Source organism: Equus asinus, chromosome 10 (assembly GCF_041296235.1).
Source record: "Equus asinus isolate D_3611 breed Donkey chromosome 10, EquAss-T2T_v2, whole genome shotgun sequence".
NCBI lineage: Eukaryota > Metazoa > Chordata > Mammalia > Perissodactyla > Equidae > Equus > Equus asinus.
In genome coordinates, this window is record NC_091799.1 from 92,809,378 (window position 1) to 92,836,204 (window position 26,827).

The 26,827-nt window shown below is 34.3% G+C and overlaps 1 protein-coding gene across 6 annotated transcripts in view; it reads left to right on the forward strand.

Moving 5' to 3' along the window:
• CDH18 (cadherin 18) overlaps positions 1-26,827 on the forward strand; it is a 909,359-nt gene that overhangs the window by 773,157 nt on the left and 109,375 nt on the right. For all 6 annotated transcript variants that reach the window (XM_044779466.2, XM_044779468.2, XM_070519846.1 and 3 more), the window contains one exon: positions 11,786-11,953. In XM_044779466.2, the coding sequence (XP_044635401.1) occupies positions 11,786-11,953 (168 nt within the window). The remainder of the gene's footprint in view (positions 1-11,785; positions 11,954-26,827) is intronic.

Sequence of the window (26,827 nt, forward strand, 5' to 3'; positions counted from 1 at the left end):
TTAAAGATAATTTTAGGGATTGGATATATGAGTTTCAGTACTGCATATTTGTTATATGTGGCATATATAACATGTATATGTAATATATGCATATATATATTCAAATGTATAGCATGCATAATGTTATAAACGGCTTATTGAAAATGGCAATATCTTCTTAGATTATTGGAGTACCATATAATGCATTATAAAATAAAACCATACTCTAAGGGAAATAAAACCTTCTTTTAAAACTCAAGAAAGCTGTTGACACAATACGTGAATTGGTATTAGGGGAGAAATTGTCAATTTTGAGTAACTTAGGGCCTATGTTGTCAAGTATATCATGACTAATAGAACTAGATGGTCGTCGGTGTATGAGTATATTTATAAAGCAATGTTTTAGTATTTTTTCTTAATAAATGGCTTTAAATATAGGTGACTCAACAACAAATATTCCGTATGTTTTTGATACAGTCATATTAAGTGACCTTTCTTAAGTAGTAGCTGTGAACAAAAAAATGCTATATAAAGCATTTTACCTTTTCGAGTTCATTTTAACCACCATAAGCAAAAAAATGAAGAGGAAAAAAATAAATTATAGAAAAAATGAGAAGCCAAATAACAGAAAAATACATTAATGTTTTAATAAAGCGTAATATATCTACACAATAAACTTAATATTTCGTATTTATGTTTTCTTTTTGAGCCCATCAGATTTTTATAAACCACATGAACAGCTATTTTAGGAAAATCATAGTTAACTACTTCACAAAATTTGGTAGTATTTTCCCTGAGTTACTCACAAAGAAGCAGAGCTCAGATTTCTAGATTCTTAAAATTATTTTATTATTATTTTCCAAAGCATACATTTATATTGAAGTTAAAGTATTTCTGCATTCAATATCTATTAATAAAATATTTTATTTGATATTAAAAAAATTTGAAATTATATTGTTAATTCTCTTGATTAAAAAAATCCCATAAATATCATAGATAATCTTATTGTTACCCAGGGTACAAATTCCCAGATGATAAGAATCTTAACAACTTCATTATTCATTGAAAATCAATTATATGAAGATCAGTTATGTTTTCCCTCTTCTCTTTGTCCTCCAAATATCGTGTTTGCCTGGACTCATGAAATATATTTACACGTACTATAGCTGAAATATTTGATATATGTGTGTTTCTGTATATGTATATGTGTGTGTGTATGGACTTCAGTTCTGAAGAGAAGAGTAGAGAGAGACAGGGAGAGAGAAAGAATGAGAGATAGAGACAGAGAGAGAGAAGAGAAAATAGTATTTAGGAAATATATAATCTTGATTTAATGGTGTTAGGGGTAGATCTAGAAAGCCAGATATTAAGTATCATTTATTTCCCTGTGAGGAATAAATATGTGTATGTATATGTTTTTATGTTTCTATATATGTGTCTGTGTAGACATGCATCATGTGTATATGCATACGCGTGTGTGTGTATCTCTGTGTATGTATATTCCACATTTGAATGCCATTGCTGTGTAGCAAACTACCCCAAAATTCAGAGCCTTCAAAACAGCAGTGACTTTGGAAGTCAAGAAGTTGAGCAGGGATTATCTGGGCAATTTCTTGACCCATGTGGCATTAGTTTAGTTACTCAGTAGCATTCACCTGACACCTGGACTCATGGAGGTTCAGAGAAGAGCTCACCCATGTGCCTAGCGCCTCTGTGGGAAGAGTTGGGGGACCGGGCTCAGACGGATCCCTTGCCCTTTCCATCTCACAGCCTCTGTATGTGGTCGCTTTAGCAGGGTAACTAGACTATTTCCATGAGAGCTCTGAGTTTGCATAGACAAAGGTAGAACTTCCCAGGACTCTTAAGTCTGGGGCAAAAATTGCCATAATGAAACTTCCACTGTACTGTATTGGTCAAAGTAGTCATGGGCCAACACTGATTAGTGTTGTTGGTATTTGATTCCCCGCAAAAAGACCATAAACAGCTAATGGCGTCTTGGAGCGAGATTAATCTTCAGTTTCTGCTTCTTACTCTTTCTTCTGTTGTACAAAAGACCGAATCCTTAGCTTTTGGAGTCAGATCTTTCAGTTCCCCAGGATTATTCGCCATCTTTTTGACATCTCCTTGATTATAATCAGAACTTTGATTCCAGTGGTATTACAACCGAAACTGACCAAAAAAAACAGAGATTGCTTCTGAAACCACATTGCCAAGATGCAGACATCCTTCCAAAATCTATTACACAATATTTGGTAGTATTTTCCCTGAGTTACTCACAAAGAAGCAGAGCTCAGAAGGTAGTGTTTGTGACAACAGACAACGCAATTCTAGTTGCATGGATTGGATACTGGCTCTATCATAGCTTTCTGTCCTTGGGCAATTTTCTTAACCTTTCTGTTCTTACAATCTCTCTTTGATAAAAGGGGGAGCATATGAATAACTTCCATAGGTAATTGATGTGAGGCTTTAGTGTGATGATCAACATAATGCATTTTTCCTAATGTTTAATAAATACTTAATAACTGTCAGTAGTTCTATCATCATCATCATCATCATCATCATCACCACCATTGGAATTTACTCCAAGATAAGAATTTTTTTGAAGTTTATAGTTTATTTTCCTCCATATGGTCCTGTCTCAGCACATTTTTGCTGAATGGAGTAGTTATGCTGAAAGTCTGAAAGTCTAGAGAATATCTGGCCTTCACAAATTCCCCAGCAGCCCTATGATTTCCTAAGTGTGGTTATTAAGTATGTTAACTAGGTAGACTGATCTTGTGAAATTTTAGGTCACGTTGAAACACTAATAACAGATAAAAAAATAAACAAAATGCAAAAAAATAGAAAGATGGAAATGAAACATTCTAAATCAGAAGTATCTTTAATGATGTATCAATACAGCTACATTCTCTTTGAATCTGTCCAATTTATGCCCCCAAATCCTTAGAGAAGGTAATACCTACTTTTATGGTGATGTTCCTCTTTCTATCTCTTCCTCTGTCTCTCTTGCTCTCTTTCTGGCTCTCTCTTTCAAAATATCCCAAGCTTCTCCTATAGACTTTATAAGATTCCAGATCTTAATTACTTGAGCTAACACCTGTGGCATTAGGATTTTAACGTCAGGAAGTCCTGTGTTATATTTCAGGTTTTGGAAATTTCTGATCTACGAAGAATTATTTAAACTTTGACCTTTCTCTTTTACGGAATGTATGGGAAAAAAATATATGAGATATATACCTGAAGGGAGTGGCTGTGTCACAGTCCATACTCAAAACCTGTGAATTCTCCTTCCTTTTCTCCTCAGCAGAAAGAAAATGCTGTATCATCAATTTTAATGGTAGGAAGAGAAAAAGTGTAGAGGAGGAAAAATTGAATATTCCTACTAAAGCATAAAAATGTCTACCTTCATGAATTTATGATTGTTCATTCCATGAGTCATGGCTTAAAGCTAAATATGTCTTTTTAAAAAAAAATTCTGGGATGCCAATGTTTCATATCATATATTATACAATTTTCTTTAAAAATAAGATAAATTGTATAGCAAAAATATAAATAAAAATGTGAAGTTTAGTCCATTACCCACTGGAAATTTAGAGTTTCGAAGGTGCTGTTACTGTAAAGATAACTGTGCATCTGCTCAGCCACAGCCAGTAACAACTGACCAATAGTGAAGTTTAGTCAGTCTCGACTTTCCACAGGGGCAGAAACAGAGCTTTTCCAACATTCAGTCACTTAAGGAACAAGACGTACAAATATTCAGAGTATTTTAATCACTAAGTACCTAATCTCTACTATTCTCCTCAATCATTTTCCAATGAAGCCAGTTTGTCTACATAGCCATACACATTCCAGATCCAGATCCAGATTCCAGATCTACACCTTTGTTCATGTCAGATCCTCTTTCCGTGGGTACTCTGCCTCTCCATCCATCCTTCCATATCCCAGAAACATGCCCTTCTCCCAAAGTACTTTGTGGTTGTGCTCGTCCATTTTGATAACTATGACCTCTCAAGTCTGGGTTTTGTTTGCCATTTAATAAAATGTATTTTCTGTATTACTTAACTTTCCAGATTTGCATATCTATTTCCCTATCAGTCAATGTTCTAATTATAACATTCTAATGTTGTAAGCTCTGTCATATATGTCTCCATACCCCAAATTTTATTCAAAGCAGAAACAAATTCAGCATACATTGAATTGGTGATGAATGAAGCAAACAGATGTCTGAACTGTGTTGCTGATGGATAGATTCAATGTCTAAGTGTTTTTGCTTTCAATGTAGACAAGAATTTATGGAAGCACATTATCTTTACAAAGTTAGTAGGGAACATTCAAAATGTGTAGCTGAATAGATACAGCATATGATATACTAAATGATGAAACAAATAGCAATTGAATAGCTAACATAAAGAATCTTCCAGGTACCTAGATCACCACAATCAGGCAGTTGGAAAGATGGATTATTACTGTCAAAATGCTGTGTCACTGTATAGAAAATGGTTAATGAAACTTCTAAACCTCTCAGCAATTAATTATTTTAAATAAACAGATTCTCCAAGGAAAGAGGAGAACCTTGAGGCCAGATATCATGTGTTCTCGACTCTGGGTGGATATCTCAAATTTGACCATCAGTAGAATCATGGAAAGAGCTTGTCACAAATACTGATGCTTGGGCCCACTCCTTCAGATTCTGATTCAGTAGGTCTAAGATGACATCCCTGAAGTTGCATAATAATTGGCATTCCATGTGATTTTGTTATTAAGTAGCCCTTTTGCCCCACTAGAGAAACACTGGGACTCCAGTATATTTTAATAGACATTACATAATGACATGATACCCTTTGAATGAATGAGCAATTGAGCAAATTAAGAAGCAAAATAAGCAACTGAGTCAAAATGTATATGTGTAGTTTATACATGAAAGAAGACTTACCAATTCCTCTTATAAATATATATGTGTGCCTTGGAAGTCTCTGTAGGAATTTGAATGTGCCTCCTTGTTTATTTGTCCTAGTCTTTTAGGCATTTTATTCTGCAGTCTTCTATGGTATTATCTAATGAACCAGGTTTGCACATTTCCATCTTAAATTCTTTTTACTGATTAAATTGCAAGAAAACATTCTTGAGGATCTCTTGCTACATATGAATATCATCAGTCAGGGAACAAGTACATAGGGTAGGCCAGTGAGACAGGTTCAACGAGTAATGTTTATAACCACAAATGAGTTTTCAATGTTATGAACTTGTATTCAGCAGAGAGTAATTCCCAGGTACAAGCCCCAACATATCAAGGTGATTGAGAAGCAATAGTCAGAAGGTAGTTTGCAGACAGTGGGGCACCTACAATTGTTTACCAGGAAAGTAATAAGAAACAAAACAAAATGATGCAACGGTAATCACATCCTGTTGATTCAACCCAGCATCACAGGAGAATAAGAGGCAACAATTCCTTTTAAAATTTTTGGAGTAAACATTGCTAGTGAAGCATATCCGACAAACATTCAGAATTTGCCATTTCCAGTTACCTTCTATGTATTGAAAAGAGGAGAATTTTCTTTATTTTTAAACAAATGAACAATACAATAATTTATAGTAACTGATTTAGCTGCTGTATTTTTTTTTCTTTACAAATTTGCTTAATGAAAAGGTCGTGTACTATGTCTTTATTAAGTTTATTTGCATGACAAAGATAAGTTATATTACAATTACTGGGTACATGGATACACGGCAGAAAAGGCCAAACGAATCATCTCTTCTTACTTCCACTGTGTAAACATAGTTTATCTAAGTCTCATACATGAGTTTAGGCTTCACAGTTTTGTAAAATGTATATTATCATTGTATATTATTTGTTGTCTGTGTGCATGTGTGTATCCCCATACATCTCTGCATTTATTGGCATGACAAGATGGAGATAAAAAGTGAAGAAATGTATAAATACATAATAGTAAAATTTCATCTAATTGTGGCTTTTCAAAGTATGATCTTGACCCACTTGCACTGGAATCACCTGTGGTAGTTGTTATGGATGTTGGGGCAATCATTGAGAGGATGTGATTGCCAAATGAACTGTGAGTGAGAGGGATAAAGGACCAGCAGCATTCTGAAGAATGGTGTGATCTTGGACAAGGGATGTTAAAGCCTGCTTGAACCATTGTTATGCATCTGCTTCAAGCAATCAGGAAGTATATCAGTACATTAAACTGTAAAATTAGAAAGTATTTTATATATTTTTAATCTTACTAACCAATCCAGATAGAATACATGAATGAAATAAATTTACTTAAGAAATAATTCATTCAGTGACACCACATATCATTCACTGTTGAAAAACCCACAATCTGAACTAGGAAAGGCATTCTTATTTAAAAGTGTTAAGGAGCTCTTCTGCTAAAAAGTATATTCCCAGTTTTTAAAAGTTGCTGTGCTGCAAAGTAAGAATAGAGAGATTCTTCCTCATCCTTCTCAATTAGTCCTTTCTTCCTTTTTTTTTGTTTTGGAGATTGGCACCTCAGCTAACATCTGTAGCCAATCTTTTTTTTTTCTTCTTCTTCTTCTTCTTCTTCTTCTCCCCAAAGCCCCCGAGTACATAGTTGTGTATTCTAGTTGTAGGTCCTTCTGGTTGTGCTAGGTAGGACAGTGCCTCACCATGGCCTGATGAGTGGGGCCATGTCCACTCCCAGGATCCAAACCAGCAAAACCCCGGGCTGCTGAAGTGGAGTGTGTGAACCTAACCACTCAGCCATGGGGCTGGCCCCTCAAATGATCCTTTCTTGATCAATCAAGACTATCTACAAAATACCTACAGCTAACATCATACTTAATGATAAGAAACTGAAAGCTTCCCCACTAAGATCAGGAACGAGGTGAAGACGTCCCCTCACACCACTGCTTTAGAATATCATAACTTAAGTTCTAGCTAAAGCAACAAAATATTTCTTAGGAAGTAAAAGCTATGCATATTGGTAAAGAAGAAATAAAACTGTCTTTGTTCACAGATGATATAGTTGTCTATGTAGAAAATCCAAAGGAATCAATAGCATCTAGGAAAACTCCAGGAACCATTGAGCATTTTAGCAAGGTTTCAGGATATAAGGATAATATATAAAAGCCAATCACTTTCCTATATACCAGCAATGAACAAGTGGAATTTAATTTAAAAATACAATATCATTTAGGTAAGCTTTCCCCCAAAAGAAATATTTAGATATAAATCTAACAAAAAAGTTACAAAATCTATATGAGGAAAACAGGAAAGCGACAAAACTCTAATGGAAGAAGCAAAGAACTAAATAAATGGAGAGATAGTCCATGTGGAAAGATAGAAAGACTCAATATTGCCAAGATGTCAGTTCTTCCCAGCTTTATCTATAGAGTCAATGAAATACCAATCAAAATCCCAGAAAGTTATTTTGTGGATATTGACAAATTGATTCTAAAGTTTGTATATAGAGGCAAAAGACTCAGAATAGCCAACACAGTATTGAAGGAGAAGAACAAAAATGAAGGACTGACACTACCTGACTTCAAGACTTACTATAAAGCTATGGTAATCAAGATGGTGTGATATTGATGGAAGAATAGACAAATATATCAATGGGACAGAATAGAGAGTCCCAAAACAGACCCACATACATGGAGTCAACTACTCTTTGACAAAGGAGCAAACATAATATAATGGAGAAGACAGTCTTTTCAACAAATGTTGCTGGAAAATATTGACATCCACATGCAAAAAGATGACAGATGTTACACTTTTAACAAGAAGTAACTCAAAATAGATCACAGACCTAAGTACTAAACACAAAACTATAAATTTCCTAGAAGATAACATAGGAGAAAATCTAGAGGATCATGGGTATGACAATAATTTTTTAGATACAACCCCAAAGTCATGATCCATGAAAGAAATAATTGATAATTTGGACTTCAAAAATTAAAAACTTCTGCACTGTGAAGGACACTCAAGAGAATGAGAATCCATGTCTTAGCCTTGGAGAAAATATTTGCAAATGACATATCTGATAAAGGACTGTCATCTAAAATATGCGGAGAACTCTTACAATTCAGCAATAAGAAAACACTGGGCAAAAGACCTTAACAGACACCTCACCAAATAAGACATACGTATGAAAATAAGAATATGAAAAAATGTTCAATATTATCGCCGTTATGGAAATACAAATTCAAACAATGAGATAGCACTACACAATACAATGGCCAAAATCCAAAACACAGACAATAGCAAATGCTGATGAGGATGTGAACAACAGGAGCTCTCCTTCGCTGTTAGTGGAAATGTAAAACAGGACAGCCACTTTGGAAGACAGTTTGCAGTTTCTTACAAAACTAAACAGACTCTTAACCATAAAATCTAGCAGTCATACTCCTTGATATTTACTCAAAGGAGCTGAAAACTTCTATCTACACAAAAACCTGCACATGGATGTTTATAGCAGCTTTATTCATAATCACCAAAATGTAGAAAAATCGAAAATGTCTTCCAGTACGTGAATATATAAACAAAGTTTGATACATCCAGAAAATGGAATATTATTTAGCACTAAAAATAAATGAGCTATCAAGCCACGAAAAGACATGGAGGATCCTTAAATGCCTATTGTGAAGAAAGAAGCCAATCTGAAAAGGCTAGTGTGTGATTCCAATTATATGACATTCTGGAAAAGGCAAAATTATGTAGACAGTAAAAAGATCAGTGGTTGCCAACGGTTCAGAGGAGAGAGGGATGAATAAGTTGAGCAGAGGTGAATTTTAGGGTAGTTAACTTATTCTGTGTGATACTATGATGGTGGATACATGCCATTACACATTTGTCCAAACCCATAGAAGGTATAACAACAAGAGTGAACCCTACTGTAAACTATGGACCTTGGGTGACGTTAATAGTAGAGGAGGCCGTGTGTTTGGGTGAGAGGAGTAAGGTAACTGTCTATACTTTCTTCTGAATTTTGCTCTGGACCTAAAACTGCTCTGAAAAAAAAAAGTCTATTTAAAAGCGAAAAAGACGTTACTATGCATTGGCTGTGTTCTAGGCTACCCCAATTACAAGCATCTGGGCTACGTGTTAGAGGAGGATTATTATATACTAGGCTCATGTTACTATGGCAATTTGATTGAACATTCCCAGTGGTACCTATATGCCCTCAAGGGAGGTCATAGCCAAGTACATGCAACTGAGCTATCCTCAAGAGAACTGTAAATTTAAATGGATGCTTAGACAATCATTTCTGAGAAGGATGTGTCAATTCTGGATGTGCTCTTTTCTTTCCAAAGGCAAATTTTGCTGACGACTTTCTTTCCATTTTGTGGCAGAAGCAGCTATATTATAAAAGAAGGGAGATAATGCAATGAGTTATTAAAGTCTGTACTATAAAACAGAAGTCGTGCTGATTTCTCTTCTCTGAGCCTCTTGAATGAATGACATTCAAATAGTATAAAAGGAATATCCATCATTCACTTTGTAATGATGGATATTCCTTTTATATATTTATATCCTGCAAATATTGCTTTAATGATTTCACTGTAAAACATTATCCTGGACAATAATCTAATACTGCTACACACCAGAGGCATTTCCCATTTACAATGTATTCTTTTCAGAATGGCATCTTTACTTTTTTTCCAAATATTGGAAAGTATACATTTGTTTCATGAAATATTTTCAGAAATTCTTAGCCTGTTCATTTCTGCATCAATTCAGTTTCTTCTTATATAATTATCTTATGTGATAAAGCATTGTTCTTTTTAATAAGGATGCTTGAGGCTTTTTCATATACATGAATTAGGTGAATCATTTATTATCTCATTATTATAATTTTTTGATAAGAATAATTTTCATTTCTATTTAGCTTCAGGAAAGTTTTCCTGCATTCCCACAATTATGTATTCACAAATTTTGGAAGTTGTGGGATCTCTTTTCCTGATGCCTGAGGTTCTTCTTTCAAAGACATTATACAGGCAATCAATTAGGTAAAAAAAAAAGTAGTGGCTCAGTGTTCTATACTCAAAACTACTGACTGATGAATCCTTCCCACTTTTAAAAGACTATTTTTTAACTTGAATATACAACCCTCTTTTCTTTCTCTTTTTTTTTTTTTTTTTTTTTTGAGGAAGATTAGTCCTGAGCTAACTGCTGCCAAGCCTCCTCTTTTTTTTTTTGCTGAGGAAGCCTGGCCCTGAGCTAACATCCGTGCCCATCTTCCTCTACTTTATACGTGTGATGCCTACAACAGCATGGCATGCGAAGTGGTGCCATGTCTGCACCCAGGATCCGAACTGACAAACTGCGGGCCTCCGAAGCGGAATGTGTGCCCTTAACCGCTGTGCCACCGGGCTGGCCCCTACAACCTTATTTTCTCTCATTTTATCAAGATGTTATCTGTAAAAGTATTTGTTAAATTCAATAGTCAACAGTTATTATAATTGGTGTCATCCTATGAATTGCGCAATAGTCAAGTGTGTGAGTGATTGAAACCATTGGTGTCTTTCTCAAAAGTGACATGATCCAAATATTTTTAATAAGGTGATTTTTAAAAAGGTGATTGTTAAATATTGACCTATGTTTGGAGTTGCAAATTTATATGCATGTATAATACAAATGTATATTATACATATGTATTTATACTTATTTATAATATGGTTCATCTACATGAGGACGATTTTTTAATTTTGTGACATAGTTAATAGTTCTAGGGTAAGTTTGACCCTCTGGAAAATGCGTTTCAGTTTTAAATTAAAGGATCTATTGACAAAGCTATGTAAATTATATGTGTGTTACATGTATACTACATGTTGGTGTAATTTATGTGTTACATGTATGTGTACTATGCATAATTACATGTGAATATATAACTTTTTTATCTCTTTATTGAATCCAAGTATTAATTCATGAAAAACGTGTTAAATATCTCCTTTGGCACTATTATCAGACAAAGAATGTGACTTTAATGTGTGATTTTTGGAATCGATCTCATCACTTTCCCTAGTTTGCTTATGTACTTAAAGCTAGTTCTTCGAGTTGTTATTTCCTGACAAAAACAGTAAGTTTCATAGTCTTGATAAATGTTAAAGTGCCTCCCACCTACAATCTTTGTTCAAGTGTCCACACTCTTTCAATGTTTTCCATCGCCTCATTTTGATAACCCTGTCAGGAAGCTATATAAATTGTTCTGAAAAGAGGAAAATTAACCTCTGCTCAAATCATTTCAGTGGACACTTGTGAGGAGCACAAGTTGCGAAATGTTCAGCACACCAGAAGAAGGGGAAAGCTCGGGCTGCAAGGCCACCCTCTAGGGGCCATCCACCCTAAAGAACACAAAGAGATGGGTATCTTAATTTGCCACTAATAGAACGGTTTGGAACATGTGGTGTAAATAAATGGTTCAATGTGACGATTTGGGTACAATTGTTAAGATACTATTTGTCTCAGAAGGCTAGCTTCCTCTCAAAAATATTTCATTTAAAAATACAATTCTTGGAGCTGGCCTGATGGCATAATAGTTAAGTTCATATGCCCTGCTTCGGCAGCCAGGGGTTCATGGGTTTGGACACCAGATGAGAACCTGCACACTGCTCATCAAGCCTTGCTGTTGTCATGTCCCACATATAAAATAGGGGAAGCTGGGCACAGATGTTAGCTCAGGGCCAATCTTCCTCACCAAAAAACAAACAAAAAAAATTCTGAAAACAGAAAAAGAGAGAGAGATATTTCTTTTAATGTAATGTAATCTCTTGCTTCTCATTTAATGTATAATCCATATTGTTTTGTTTAAAATATGTATTACAGGAGTTATTAGAACTGCCTTACATAATATGGACAGAGAAGCCAGAGAACACTACTCGGTGGTCATTCAAGCCAAAGACATGGCTGGGCAAGTTGGAGGGCTTTCAGGATCGACAACGGTCAACATCACCCTGACCGATGTCAACGACAACCCCCCACGGTTTCCTCAGAGTATGTACCTTTTTCTTATGGTTTGCCCTTATCACTGTTCATTTATGTAAATCACAATGAAATACTTGAAAATATAATGTCATGTTATTATTATCTCAATGAGAATATTTTATTTTCATGCTTTATGGTCTCCCTTCTATACACAGGGCTAAAGAAGTCACTCCACCTATTGGCTCCTGAATCTGGTAGATAATTGTTTCTGTGTTAAAGATATGTGTTTCAGTTGGCATCACAGTTAAATATTAAAAATGATGTAGTGGGGCTAAGTAATGATATCCTGACTTTGAGGAAGTAGTTGTGTGTTTCTAAGATCTTTATGGAGATATTCAAAATACATTTTGATATCGGTATTCTACTCACACAAAATAATTGCACATGTACCTTTTGTGACTAAAATTTTTAAAAAATCCTTCATGTTATGAACGAATGCTCTGCACACAAACACATGCACACACACACACCATCCAACAGCAGGGCACAGCTGATAGAATAAAGTAGGATCTCAGAATAGAATATGTGCCTTGAGAGTGGAGAACTCAAACCAGCAGGCAATTCATGGGGAGAAGGTGTCAGTTCTGTGAGTTTGGAACGAAATGGTGTTCATGACATCTTCAGACTAGGAAAGAAATATATTTCAGCATTTCTAATGTAACAGAGCTGTGGATGACATTTTATAGAATAATCTTTAATTATCATAAAAACCCTGTTGAGAAGCTGTTCCTTATGTCCTTCTCACACATGATGTTAAAACTATAATAAAGGAGACAATGTGCTATCGATGAAGGGTCTTCACAAGTCAGTGCCAAATGCCTCGCCCAGCTTTATCTCTTCACGTTTCTCAGTACACTCCAGGTCTAGCCACAATGAATCAGTGCCTGTTCCTAAAACGCAATAACACTTTACACATCCTTAACTCAGCCCAGAATTCTCCACACTCATATTTCTTTGTTTAAAACCCTCTCATGAATTTCTCTGAACTCTGTTGCAGAATTAGCAGAGAGTTAATTAATTCTTGTTTCCTGTTGCATGGCCCTGTCCCATGCACTTTCATGTAATGTGCATTTCTGTAGGTATGCATCTCCTCACTACAAGTCCAAGTAAGAACAATGCTTAAGTTGTCTGTGTAAACTTAAGTCTTCGGATTAGTGCCCATCCCTGGGTAAATGATTACTAAGTGAATGAGTTGAATTTAAGTATTCTGGCAAACTCCCATTGTGAGGAAGCATACAAGTCAAATTCACAGTTAGGTAAAACCACCTTAAAATACTGCGTCTAGTAATAAGATTATGTGACGTGGTTCCTTCATGTGGCCTGTGCTCCAAGAAAAACGTATGCTTGAAAGAAAATTATAAATCATAGGTAAATCTGTATTATATTAAACCATAAAATATAATTAAATTTTAAGTTATTTTACAAATTATAGTACACTTTGTATTTATTTTATCGCTTAGTCCACACAACATGCATATACAAATATATCACCATAAGACAAGTGCTATTATTTCATAGTATGAGGAAATTGAAGTTCAAAGATTTTCTTAAAGATGTAGTGAATCATAATACTAAACTCAACTGAATGTAAACTTGATGAGAATTTTCAACACCAACTTGTCTACATTATTTTTGAGTAGATTCTACCACTACTATTTTTGAGATGCATATTAACATTATAGTTTTCAGCAGAGTGAAAACTCAAGTATACACAATAGACACTCAATAAATGTTTGATCATGGTACAAATAGCGTCTCCCGGTCTTTCTCTTCCTCCTTCTCGCCATAAACTATTTTTTTTAATTTACAAGTCCATTATAATTGGTTTTAGAAATCAATAGAAAATTGTAGTTGCGATGAATGTAGAGAAGTGTATTCCTAATTTTAGTAACTTGATTAATAACAGTGTTACTGTTGAAGCATCAGTTCATGGTGAAACAATTGTTTTACCTGACAAGGACACAGAATAAATGAATACTCTCTGAGCGAACTCATGATATCTAACAAGATCTACCTTTTTCCATCAGTAGTGGTCTATGCAGAATAACTGACAGATGTCAATCCTGCCACACTGCAGGATGCATGTTAATTGTTTTGCAATGGAGGCGGTGCACACCCAGAACCTCACACTCTAGTTTGTTTAAAAGATATTTGATTATGTGCTAACACACTGCTGCTTTCAGAATGATATGATGTCACCACGACAAGAGTGGCTTACAGTACGATATTCTTTAATTTACCCAGAAGCATTGTAACTCACCAAATGCTTAGCTATATCATGGGAAACTCTGTAAACTGCTTGGAGAAAAAAATGATATATTATGAGAACTTGCATTCGTGAAGCACCATGAAATGCAGATATTTTATAGACGGTTCAAATTGTATAAAGATCATACCCAGGCATTAAATGGATCCAGTAGTCTAATTGTTTTCTTTCAAATATGATGTTTTTACAGTTCACCTGCGGACTTCTTTCTCTCTTCATCTGTCTGAGCCATGATTCTTACACCATTACTGTCACTGACTCTAGTATAAACATCTGTCACTCAAAACTTCGCACAACCTTCCCTCAAAGCATTTGTTTTCTTTTCTTTTTCTTTCTTCTGTTAATCTACCATGGCCTGAGAAAGTGAGTCAGCTTTTTATATCTTGCATCTTAATTTAAAGTAAATAGACTTTGAGTAAGTGTTTGAGAGCTAGAGAGTGAACTAGCCTAATAATTTGCTTTACAAAGTCTCTACACTAGGGAGTTATAAGCTCAGTGGTCTAGGATATGAGGCACATAAAGATGCAGGCTGAAGCAGGTTGCCTGCCAGTGTCAGGGAGGCAGTAGGGGAGGGTAAATACTGCATAATACATGCCCAACTAAGAGCACAGCCATGAGCAATTCCCGGTAATGCGGACATGTGGGCGGGAAAGTGTCAGGAAAGGGAGCTGTTTGTAAGACTCACAGTGAAAGCGAACAAATCAGCCCATTTGTGGCTTGAATCCTTAATCTAAAGACACAAAGGATACCTAGTTCTTGAGAGAAAAACATCTCAAGGTATAAAACTCCTCAATATTAGTTCTTCTATTGAAAGGAATCTATTCTACTTCTTAAGCTTCTTACTATTTCCTTCTCTGGTTTTAACTATGTTAATAGTTATTGCTTAATTTATTCTTAGGTATGTAAAAAGTCGCTGACATCTTTTATTTTGTATAAAGAGTTTGCATGTAAAATTCAATAACTTTCATGAAAGTTCATAAAGCAAACCTTCCGTACCCTAAATGGGAGGAGCTGTATTTTGATAACTGCCCTTGTAGAGTAGATAACCATGTTGGGGAAAGAAGAATGACACATGCCAACTGATCACAACAAAATAGTAGAAGCTTGATTACCTAACAAAACTTGCCCAAGAACTTGAAATGCTTGCAAATTGTAAGTCATCCAACAAATTAAGCCCGCTTATGACTAGAGATGATATAATTCAATGTAACATTGGGAGGAGCGAGTCCTAAAAATTCAATAGATGGCAATATTTCCCGTAATGCTAAAAATGAAGGCTGTTCAATTGGTTTGTGTAAGTTTTAATGTCAGTGAAAAAGAAAATATCACAAATGAAGATACCGACATTGATATGATTTTGTTGATAGCAAAACATTTTAGAAGAAAGATCACTGTTTTTAATTTATCATTTTCATTTTCATGAAAACAAATCTAAATGGTATATAATATATTTAGCTTTATTTTCTTGGAAACAGGAGTTTTAAAAAACGAACAAGAAAACTTCTCTTTTGACCCATCAAAATGTGGAGTGTATGTTTTAATTATCAGCAAGCTAGAGTTTCTCTAGTATACTTATAAAAAATGATATCTAGTTTATTTTTTAATGGCTACAGACATATATTTTGAAACTTGCAGAGGGTTTCTTTAGATGTTAGCATGTACTTGATTTAGATAAGTATCTCTATGTGCTTTAAAAGAAGGTAAATTCTGCAGCTGCAGGGTTAGATTTCTACATATGTAAATAAGTTCAAGTTTATTCATTATGTCATTTCAGTTTTCTATAGCTATACAGAATTTTCATTGTCAGCCATTGAGGGGTGTATATTAATGTCTTCCACTACGATACTGGATTTTTCGATTTATCCTTTTATTTTTCTATTAGTTTTTGTTTTGTTTTGTTTAGATATAGTTTGAAACCGTATTACTGGAGTACACAGATTGAAGGTTATGTTATCCTCCTTTGGATTGAAAATAATTCATTGTGAAATGTCTCTCTTTAACTTTAATAATGATTCATAACTAAAGTCCAATTTGCCTGATATTAATATAACTATAAAACACTTTTGTTTTCTTTTTTGTTCATTAATGGTTAAATGTTATGTTGTCCATCATTTTACTTTCAAACTATATTGGTCTTATTTTTTAAAAGTTTCATGTAAGCTACTAAGCTAAGTATTTGTTGTTTTGTTTTATTTTAATCTGGTTTTATAATTTTTATTATTTGATTTACTGCACTTATAATTAAAGTACTGATAAGTTTCTATTTGTCTACCATCTTCCTGTTTGTTTAATTTTTTCTTTCCTTTCCTTTTTTTTTCCTTTCATATTTTATTTGTATTTTATTCATGTGTTTCACTCCATTCATTTTCTCCTCCATTAACATTTTTTTATTTTGCTTTCTTTTATTTTTCTTTAATGTTTACTCTATTACAATTTATTGCATTATATCTTAAATTGCAATTTTATAGCTTGAAAAATGAACAACTTTAACTGTTTAACACTGTTATACCTGTTTGGTTTTTGCTATTTTTGTCATCTTATATATTAAGCCCTGTAAAATATTATCATTAGTTTATTTGTTGTAAATAGTAAAGAATTATTTTTAAGTCAATAATAATTTATCCTCTCTGGTGCTATTTATCCTTTCCTGAATTTCTCTATTTCCTTCTAGAATAATTTTTTTTTCTAAAGGAAATTCTAAATTTTCTAAGAAAAAATCTCTTTCTGCTTCTTTTAGTGCTGGGCTACTGTAAATGTATTCTTTCCTTTTTTGTTTTTTGGTTTTTCACTAAACATTGTTTTTCTACTTTTTTTTAATGGGGTATTTCCACTGGGAGTAGAATTCTAGTTTGAAGAATTTTTCCTATTCCAATAATTAGTGACGTAATTTAATTGTCAGCTGACTACCCTCTTGTCTGTTGAAAAAACACCTATCAGTCTTATTGTTGCTTTACTGTAGATCACTTTATTTTACTTTAAAGGATGTTTCTTATTTTAAGATATTCTTTCTATTTAGTTTTCAGGAGTTTAACTATGATGCACCTAGGAGGTATTTACTTTTTTAAAAATCTGCTTTTCAGTTATAAGGAATTTTTAAGCTATCTTTTATTAGTTCTGGGAAACTTTGCTCAGCTTTCTTCAAATATTTCTTCTATCTTATTTTCTCACTTCTCTCCCACTGGTTCTGCAAAAGGATGCATGTTAGGTCTTTTAACTATTAACCATCAGTTTATTAGTCTTTTTTCCATATATTTAAAATATTTTACTCTTTTTTAACCTGGATATTTTATATTGACCCATCTTCTAGTACACTAATCTTCTTTTCCAGTGTGTTCATTCTTTAATTAACCCCATCTATTAAATCTTTTAGATATACCCTACAGCATTGAATTTTTTAACTTTTATAATTTTTACTTGATGCATTAAATATAAATCATTGGTTATTGTTGAGTCCTGCTAAAAATCTCCACCTTTTTTCTATTTTTTTAAACACATTAATCATAGTTATTTCAAAATTATTTTATGATAACTACAATATCAAAATCAGGTCTTGGTCATTTTATTGATTGTTTTTTTCTCGGTTTTGATCATTTTCCATTTTTAAAGATGCTTTGGAATTGTTGATTGAACACTGTGTATAAACAATTGTAGAAGTCTCTGACTATGTCATCTTCCTCCAGAGCGGGTGGAATTATTTTCTTGGATTACCGAATTTAGTTTAATTTTGTTAGAACTAGTCTATTTCATTTTTCCCTTGTTCCTGGGAAGCTCTTACTCCTGAAAACTAATCTTTCTCTAGCATCAGCTGAAATCTCAAGTGTTTACCAATTTGGATTCCCAGTGACTCATGGCTGCTGAAACCTTTGCTTAGTTCCTTGCCTTCCAGCTCTGCTTTCTCTTGGTTTCTTGGAGTCTCTATGTGTACAACTATAGTGTACGTATCTGTCATTACCACAGGAAAATTGCATTCAGATTTTTTGGCTCATTTCTCTGAGATTTCTTCTTCTCTAAGCCTTTGTTCTCATTTTATCTACCGTGCCAGCCCTGAACATGAACCTGTGTCTCCACAAACTATATAATTTCTTCTTGGACTCTTTCCCCTAGCACTGAACATTTACAAATGCACTGAGTCATTGTGAATATAAAACTCACCCTGTTATGCTTCTTTTCTCTCAAGGATCATACCTCATCCAGGCCTTTCTACATTGAATGTGTTCCAGTGACTTGAAACAGTCATTTTATGGGTATTGTGTAGCTTTGATAGCTGTATTCTATGGGGAAGTTCGTCAGATATATATCACGCCCTCATATCCAGATTGGAAAGACCATCCCACTGAAGTTTAAGTTGAAACATTGTGGAAGAAACTTAGATGAATAGTATATCAATGTGATATTCCACATAGCTGAATTGAAAGTATAAATTTTGAAAGAAAGCTCTAATTTCCTAATGAATAGGAAAACAGATTATTGGCATGTTATAAATATTTTTTTCATTCAGCCTCGACAAAGACAAAGTATGTTTATCTTACGTTACAAAATTTAGTATATAAAATAAAGACAATCGAAATTCTTTTATTATATATTTATTCTATTAAACAAGATACATAGAACTGGAGAAAACATTTCTTTCAGACAAGGTAATAACTAAAAATAAATAAGGTTGTGACATTCTTCTAATTTTAAAGTCAATCATTTTGAGATAATTTGAGGTTTTTCTCTTTAGAAACTTACCAGTCGTAACATGTTAATTGTTTTATGATTTGTTTTCAATCTGTATGGCTGCATGCTATAGCAAAGCTAGGGATTAATTCTTTTTCTCTTACTCTGTTTTGTATAGATATGTATGTTTATGGTCATAGGCATATACTTCTTAGAAATGATTTTCTTGTTACTAGTTAGTCTTTACAAATCAATTTCTAATTCTTTACAGAATGCTAAAAAGAATAGGAATGATTTTCAATTAGAATTTATACAGTTACTGTCTTTCCACTTTTTATCAGTCATGTTTATGCTTCAGAAAATGTTAAAAAGAAAAGTGGCCCACCATACCATTACTTTGAGGAAAAACTTTTTACAGAATAATCACCTTAGCAGTAGTGCATGTTGACATATGGTAACACAGAATGTGTTGGGTTAAGCAATTTTAAAGATATTATTCCAGAGTACCATGAAGATTCTGATATAGGACAACTGTCCTTTTAATGTGGGGCATTCAAATAGCTGTCAAATTAGTCATTTACTTTACTCATGTGTTAAAAACATTGCAGGCAGAGCTTAATATAATTCTTAATGATCAATATTCAATACAAGTTTCTTGGATGCAGGAAAATCCCATATTCCTTGTGTATCTTTTTTTTCAATTTTAGAGTAACATTTCCAATGTAAACTGTATCTGCATAAAACAATTTAAAGTAGAGCTTTAGAAACTCTCTGCTTAATCGTATCAATAATATCAGTCATCCTGGATAAGTTAGACATCACAGTATCCAAAGACTTACATGTCAATCAGTTTTCCCCCAGAATCATCTATGAATAAATATATATCTCGTATATAGGGAGTCATTTCTCAAGTAAATACTATTCATGTAAGAAAAATAGTAATTAGTCAGAAAAACGTACTGATCAGAATGATTACAGCTTTTGTAGACTGGGACCTGGGGATAATCTTAGGGAATAACTTCTTTGCTCACCTGGCAAAGTTACGGAAGCGAAGACACAAGGTCTTTTAAAAGCAATTAACATCAATACTATCCTGGGAGAAAAGTGTATTAAAAGGGACGAGCTTCAATGAACCAAATGCTCTTTTATTATTCCCACCAAGTTTTCTTAAATGTACTTGTTAATCATTAGCATTTTGTGATGCAGTCTAAGAAATTATGTAAAAAAGGATCACATATGGCATATGAAATTATGGTACATTGAGAAAGAAAAATGTGAAATAACAATGTCTGTATCTCTATGCCATGTAAAATTACATAGTCTTAAAACTAAAATAGACAATACTAGCACTATTTGAAGATATCTTTAAAATTTGCTAATTAGGTAAAATATAACTTAGAAATTATTCACATATATTCAAAGTAAGGGGGGAAAAAAAGACTTTATTATTATACTACAAATAATTTGGTACCTAAAATTCAATGATTCCCAGTGTACCACCTTATATCTCAGCAAATCTAAGCTTCATATCCAGGCATTTAAATCATAACTGTTCCAATATATTTAATTGTTGGATAAGAGAAAATTCTACCCTAAAGCAATTTTTTTTGAGAAGATTAGCCCTGAACGAACATCTGCTGCCAATCCTCTTCTTTTTGCTGAGGAAGACTGGCCCTGACCTAACATCCGTGCCCATCTTCCTCTACTTTATATGTGGGATGCCTACCACAGCATGGCTTGCCAAGTGGTGCCGTGTCTGCACCTGGGATCCAAACTGGTGAACCCCAGGCCACCAAAGCAGAACGTGCACACTTAACCACTGTGCCACAAGTTGGCCCACCATGAATGTGTTTTATAGTTGCCAAGAGTAAACCAGGTTTGTAGTATAGTTGTGTAGACTACCAATATTTTGCTTTGACAACAATTAGGTATCTAATATGAAAAAGAAACTTAAATTTAGAGTAATGAGGAGAGACCCATTGTAGTGGGCCTGGACATTGATTTCAGTCGTTTAGAAAGCAGCTGGCTCAGTAGATATGAGCTAGCTCTATAGTCTATAAGCTGGCACCAGCTGCAGAGGCTCTTTCTTTCTAGCACAGCCCCCTTTTTAGCTGGGGAGCTTCCTCTGTTGCATATTTGCATAGGTGTGCCAGTGTTCCCTGTCTCCCTGACTCTGAACCTATAGAGAACATTAGAGGAGTCAGGGTTCCTTTCCACTGGAGCTCTGTCGTAGAGTTCAGTGAAGCCTAAGTATCATACTCTAGAATGATGAGTCTAGGGAATTATGCCTGTTCTTCTACTGATAGAATTGTAATTCCCCCTCCCCCAATAGACTTTAATTTATACTTCCACATGGCTGCAGTGGTGTGAGTACACCTGCACAGCAAGTGGCAAATTGGCAAGCTGATGTTGTGGAAGCCCAGAGGGAATATAAGGCAGGATGTAGACCCCAGGAGCTGGCATCTTAGCTTGTTAGCCCTGGAAAAGGGAGAAGTGTATAATTACAGGAATTTATTAAGAATATCACTAAAGTTACATGTCAGGCATGAAACCAGGGCTTGCTCTGAAATGGAAAATGGAAAACTCTGCTTATCAGTCAACAGAAGCCACAACATAGACATTGACTTTAAGAACTCAAGCAAACTAGGAAAATAGGACATTTGATAAAACTGAATATAGAGTAAGTAAACTGCAAGGAAAATCTGAGGAAATTAGCCAGAATGCCTCAGAGAGAAAATTGGAAGAAAAAAGGAAAGAAAGGGCTCAAAACATATATAAGGAAAACAAAATTTCAACGTACTACAATAAGAGTTTCAGATGAAGACACCAAAGAGAATGATGAGACAGCATTCAAAAAACAAAAAGAAAAGGCTGGACTAAGAGTTTTCAAGAATAAATACAGGGGCTGGCCCGGTGGCTTAGTGATTAAGTTCGTATGCTCTGCTTTAGCGGCCCAGATTCACAGGTTTGAATCCCAGGTGCAGACCTACACACTACTCATCTAGCTATGCTGTGGCAGCATCCCACATACAAAATGGAGGAAGATTGGCACAGATGTTAGCTCAGCCACAATCTTCCTCAAGCAAAAAGAGGAAGATGGGCAACAGATGTTAGCTCAGGGTCAATCTTCCTCACCAAAAGAACCCCAAAAAGAATAAATACATATATTAATCATTATATAAACAATCATAAGAAGTCATAAGAAGGTGGAAAAATCTTATCACCTAGATGTGTTGTGTTTAGGTTTAAAATTCTGAAACCAAAGACGAAACAGTGTGACACATAGTGGGCTTCTTACCAACAAAAATAGAGTACAGATTACAATAGAGAATTATCTTCACAATTGATGAGAAGGGCAAAAAAAAATTTTCTCTAGAAATCTTGAACTTACTAAATTGCATTCAATATGAGGATGAAATAAAGATACATTAAAACAAAGAGAATGAGTTCACTATTCAGAGAACCTTTTCGGAAAACTCCTTAAGATGTTTGTGTCAGAGATTGCAATCATTACACAATATTCATTCTCATTTGTCTTGCTTCCTTAGAGAATTCTGTTTGGAATAGAATTTTACTGACTTCTCATCCTCAAGTACTTGATGTTTCTCCTACCTGCCCTGGTAGATTTCATCTTTTTTCACAATTATTCATTCTCTCACTGCCTCTGCTGTGCTCTCTTATAACTAGAAGATATTTTCGCGTTTAATTTGGGAATGACCAATTAATTTGCCTTGGTCAATGGCATGTGAAATGTCATGTAAATGTCATTAATGCCATTTAATCACGTTTGAGAGGAAAGCTTAATGAGCTTGCCTGGTTTGGCTTAATTTCTCTTGTTCTTGGCCTCTGCTCTGATAACAACACAACCTAGAAAGAAACTACTCCTTCAGCCTAATGAGAAGACAGTGAAGCTCGATAGAGGCGAGCACAGCAGAACCCAGCAGAGCAGCACCAAGCCGGAGCTCTCATGTAAAGTGAGAAGAAATAATGTCTGCATTTGAAAATCATTGAGATACAGGCGTTATCTCTTGATACAGCAGAAGTTGATTAATAAACAAAGGGATTGTGCATTCTATACTCTCTCTCTAGAAGCCAAGTTTCTGTCACCACTACCACCACCCACCACAACAACAGCGAAGTATGTGGAATTGTGTTTGAAGAAGAAAACGGTATAAAGTGAAGCTTACAGGATGATAGAAAATGACTGGTTTGCTTTGGTAACGCCTTCCTGGGATAGCTTGGAAGGCAGAAAATTGTGCCTAACGAAGCCATGACTTTTAGGAGAAGAGGTATTAAAAGTGACTCTCTGTAGTGTAAGTTGATTGTTAACCGCATTTGATAAGATACTACAAGCAGGAGAGGAGCTAAGAAAAAAAAATTGTCTATTTTCTAATAGACATGAAAAAGAAGAAGAAGAAATCAGAAATTTCATGACTTTCAGGGCTAACAATGCAAATGTAAAGAGTTCACTAAATAAGCCTTAGGGACAGAAACGCTTGCAATGATTGAAGAGAATAATTTCTGAGTTATTATGAACTACTGACATTCTCTTTCAAATAGCGTATTCATTTCTATCATTTTATCCTTTTTCATCCCCAATTATATGTTGAAGTTGTGATGGGCAAATAATTTGTCCTAATTCAGTGCTCTCTGGGTCAAGAAGAGCCACATTCTGATTTGATTATATTACAAGACCTTGAAATTCAAGACTGGTGCCATTGTTTAAAGAGATTTGGGGCGTCAGGGAGCAAGTAAGTAGATTTTAGCTGTAAGAGGTGTACAGATATTTGTGACTAGAGAGTGGACTGTGAACAGATTGTGTTGTATGTTCATATTATTTGTTCCTTTCCTTCTCTTATGCTTTCCTATAGGTGGCATATATGTCCCTGCTACTTTAACTTTGTGCTTTACCTATGACTTTGTTTGGCCATCGGAATATGAGCAGACATGCCATAAGCCATGTTTGAGGGGAAGCTTTAAATGCACTTCAGTGGTTTCATTCTGTGTTCATAATCTTTCCCTCCCAATGACTGCTTTCTCAACTCATATACTGGAATGAAAATTCATTTGGAACTGCAGCTGTGCAAGCAGAATTGTAGCTCAGTCATAGTTGTCATATAATGCAAGACTGAATTAAATATTTGTTGTTGTAAGCTACTGAAATATTTTGGTGATTAATCAACACAGAAAGAGCTGATTAATAAACATGCTGTATCTCTTATCCTTAGCATTATCACTATGTAATATACCACATATTTTTATTACATATCTTGCCCGCTGTCTCTCTCCCTCGTGAGAACCTACACTCCATGTGCATGAGGATTTCTGTCTGCTTTGTTTACTGTATTTCAATTAAGTGAAATTGTGCTGGCACAAGGCAAGTGACATTTACTGAATGAGTCAACAATTTAGACCCCACAATTCATATGGAAGAATACAAATTCATAAATAATTAAGAACTTTAAAAAAATTAATTGGGAAAGGGCTGACAAAACACATATCAACCTCCGTTTGGTTTGACAGATAGATCTGGGGGACTTGGTGGAGCACTCAGGAAGCAGCTCCATGGATACCCTGGGGCAGGGTATATATCCAAGATGGAGTGACAAATAATACTGTTAGAGCCATGTGTACCCTGGGGCGTGGTATATGTCCAGTTGAAGTTACAGATTAAAATATATTAGGAAGTGAAAGGCATTGCTATCATTGGCCATCCTTGTGAAAGTAGGTAAATTGACCTCCTGAAGGTTTACCAAATTGATTAAAGACTTATATGCTATTTATGCTTTAAAACAAATCCAGGGCCAGCCGGGTGGTGTAGTGGTTAAGTTCATACACTCTGCTTTGGCAGCCCAGAGTTCATGTCCTGGGAACAGACCTACACACTGCTCATCAAGCTATCCTGTGGCAGCATCCTACATACAAAGTAGAGGAAAATTGTCACAGGTGTTAGCTCAGGGTCAATCTTTCTCAAGCAAAAGTAGGAAGATTGGCAACAGATCTTAGTTTGGTGCCAGTCTTCCTCACCAAAAAAAAAAAAAAAAGGAAGAAAGAAAAAAAAGAAATACAAGATTATTTTATGGCATTAGAAGAGGGAAAGATTAAAAAAACAAAGACATTAAACATAAAATGATTGATCAATATTACTGCATAAACATTAAATTTCTTTAAGAAAAAGATATATTAGGGAAAAAATTATCTGGTATTTAAAAAGCATAATAGTTACAATAATAATTATTATATATAATTTATGAAATTAGAAGGTTATAAAAACCTTTTGTGTCCCAAAATCAAAAAGTTAGGAGCTTATAAAATTTCTACAACAAAAAACAAGATAATCTTACAGATGTCCAGAAATCTGGGGATAAACCAACTATGTGCACCAAATATTCTTTTTAGAAAACTAATTATCATTTTTAACAGAATAGAAACAAAAATAGCTTCAATATAAAAGTAAAAGAAAGCTTGAAGTTTCTGATATAAATATATTTTTGTTGAAATAATTTTTAAAAAACCAGAAACCATGGTGATGTGCAAAAGGAGATGTAGAAAATAAATTAGGAGTTCTAGAAAACTGGAAATGCTTTATTAAGATCAGTCTTGGATGTAATAAAAATCAAATGGACCCATAATAATATAAAAACAATGATATAAAAATGAAGAAAAAAGAGCTGTTTATACAATAAGCAGCAAGGTAGTATTTTTTATGTGGGAGACGACAGAGAGGAAAACTACGAAATGTAAATACCTCTTCAAAAATAACAAAAATAATAAAATAAACATTTTGAAACAAAATTTCCATGGTTGGAAAGAAAAAAGATTAAACTCAGATTAAAATATTTCCACATATTTTCATATTAAAACGCCATCCAGAACTAAACACATCCTGGTGATATTTGTTTATTATAAAGACCAAAATAAATCCTAAAGCTATGGACGCAGCAATAGAGCTTACTAGATGGCGTGAGTCAGTCGGCTGGTTGTAGTTTACTCCTCTGCCGAACCATCTCCCCATCTCGGTACAACATATAAAGCTGCAAATGGGGACACTTTTTTTGCTCTGGGAGGAGGTTTCATATCACATAATTTTACATTGTTATTACCTACTTCAGCCCTCAGCAAAGCAAAAATTTGTTTTACCACGAAGGACCCTTTTTCGGTGATTCTTTACTGCTCCACAGTTCAGACAGAAAATCCTTTCATCGTTGAAGTCTATTCAAACAATAACTAGGGTGGTTCTGCTGTAGACTGTGTATGCGAATACCAAGTTATTTACTATGCGCGTACTGGGGCAGCATAATTATTAAATATAATTATTTTTTATAAAAGCAGAGCTACATGTAAACCATATGACTGTTTTCTTACTGAAGAATTTGAAAAATGAATTCCTGGATTTTAAAAAAATGTATTAAATGACTTGACTTTTTATTTTTTTAAAACGATCTCTTTTTTAGTTTTCTGCAGAAAGAAGCAGAAAATAGAGACTTGGAGCAAAAATCTTGGCAAGGTAGAGCCCTACATTCTAGTTATTTGAGTCCCAGCTTCTCCTCTATCCTGCCTATGGCTTTGTTATTCATTTATTATCCGTTCTGTAACAGATATTGTTTAAATCAATTTCTTCGTTATATCAATTAGATCTATAATTATATCTATGATATTATGAAGTTTTTAAATGCATAAATACATTGTAGCTATTCAAGATATATTTTATATATATGGTCATATATATGACAAGTTTTCTGTAGTAAATGCTTTAAGAAAAGGAAGGGAGCTGGGGAAAAAAACCCTCCTCTTAATTTCAACAGGAAGAATTAAGAATTGTGTTTCTTGGCTTAAATTTGTGTTTGTCCTAACAAACCCAATTATAAAATTTATTTCTGAGAATTGAATACATGATTTTTCTCTCTCCACTCTGTCAAGCTAATAGATAAATGGAGATACTATATAACAAGCATACA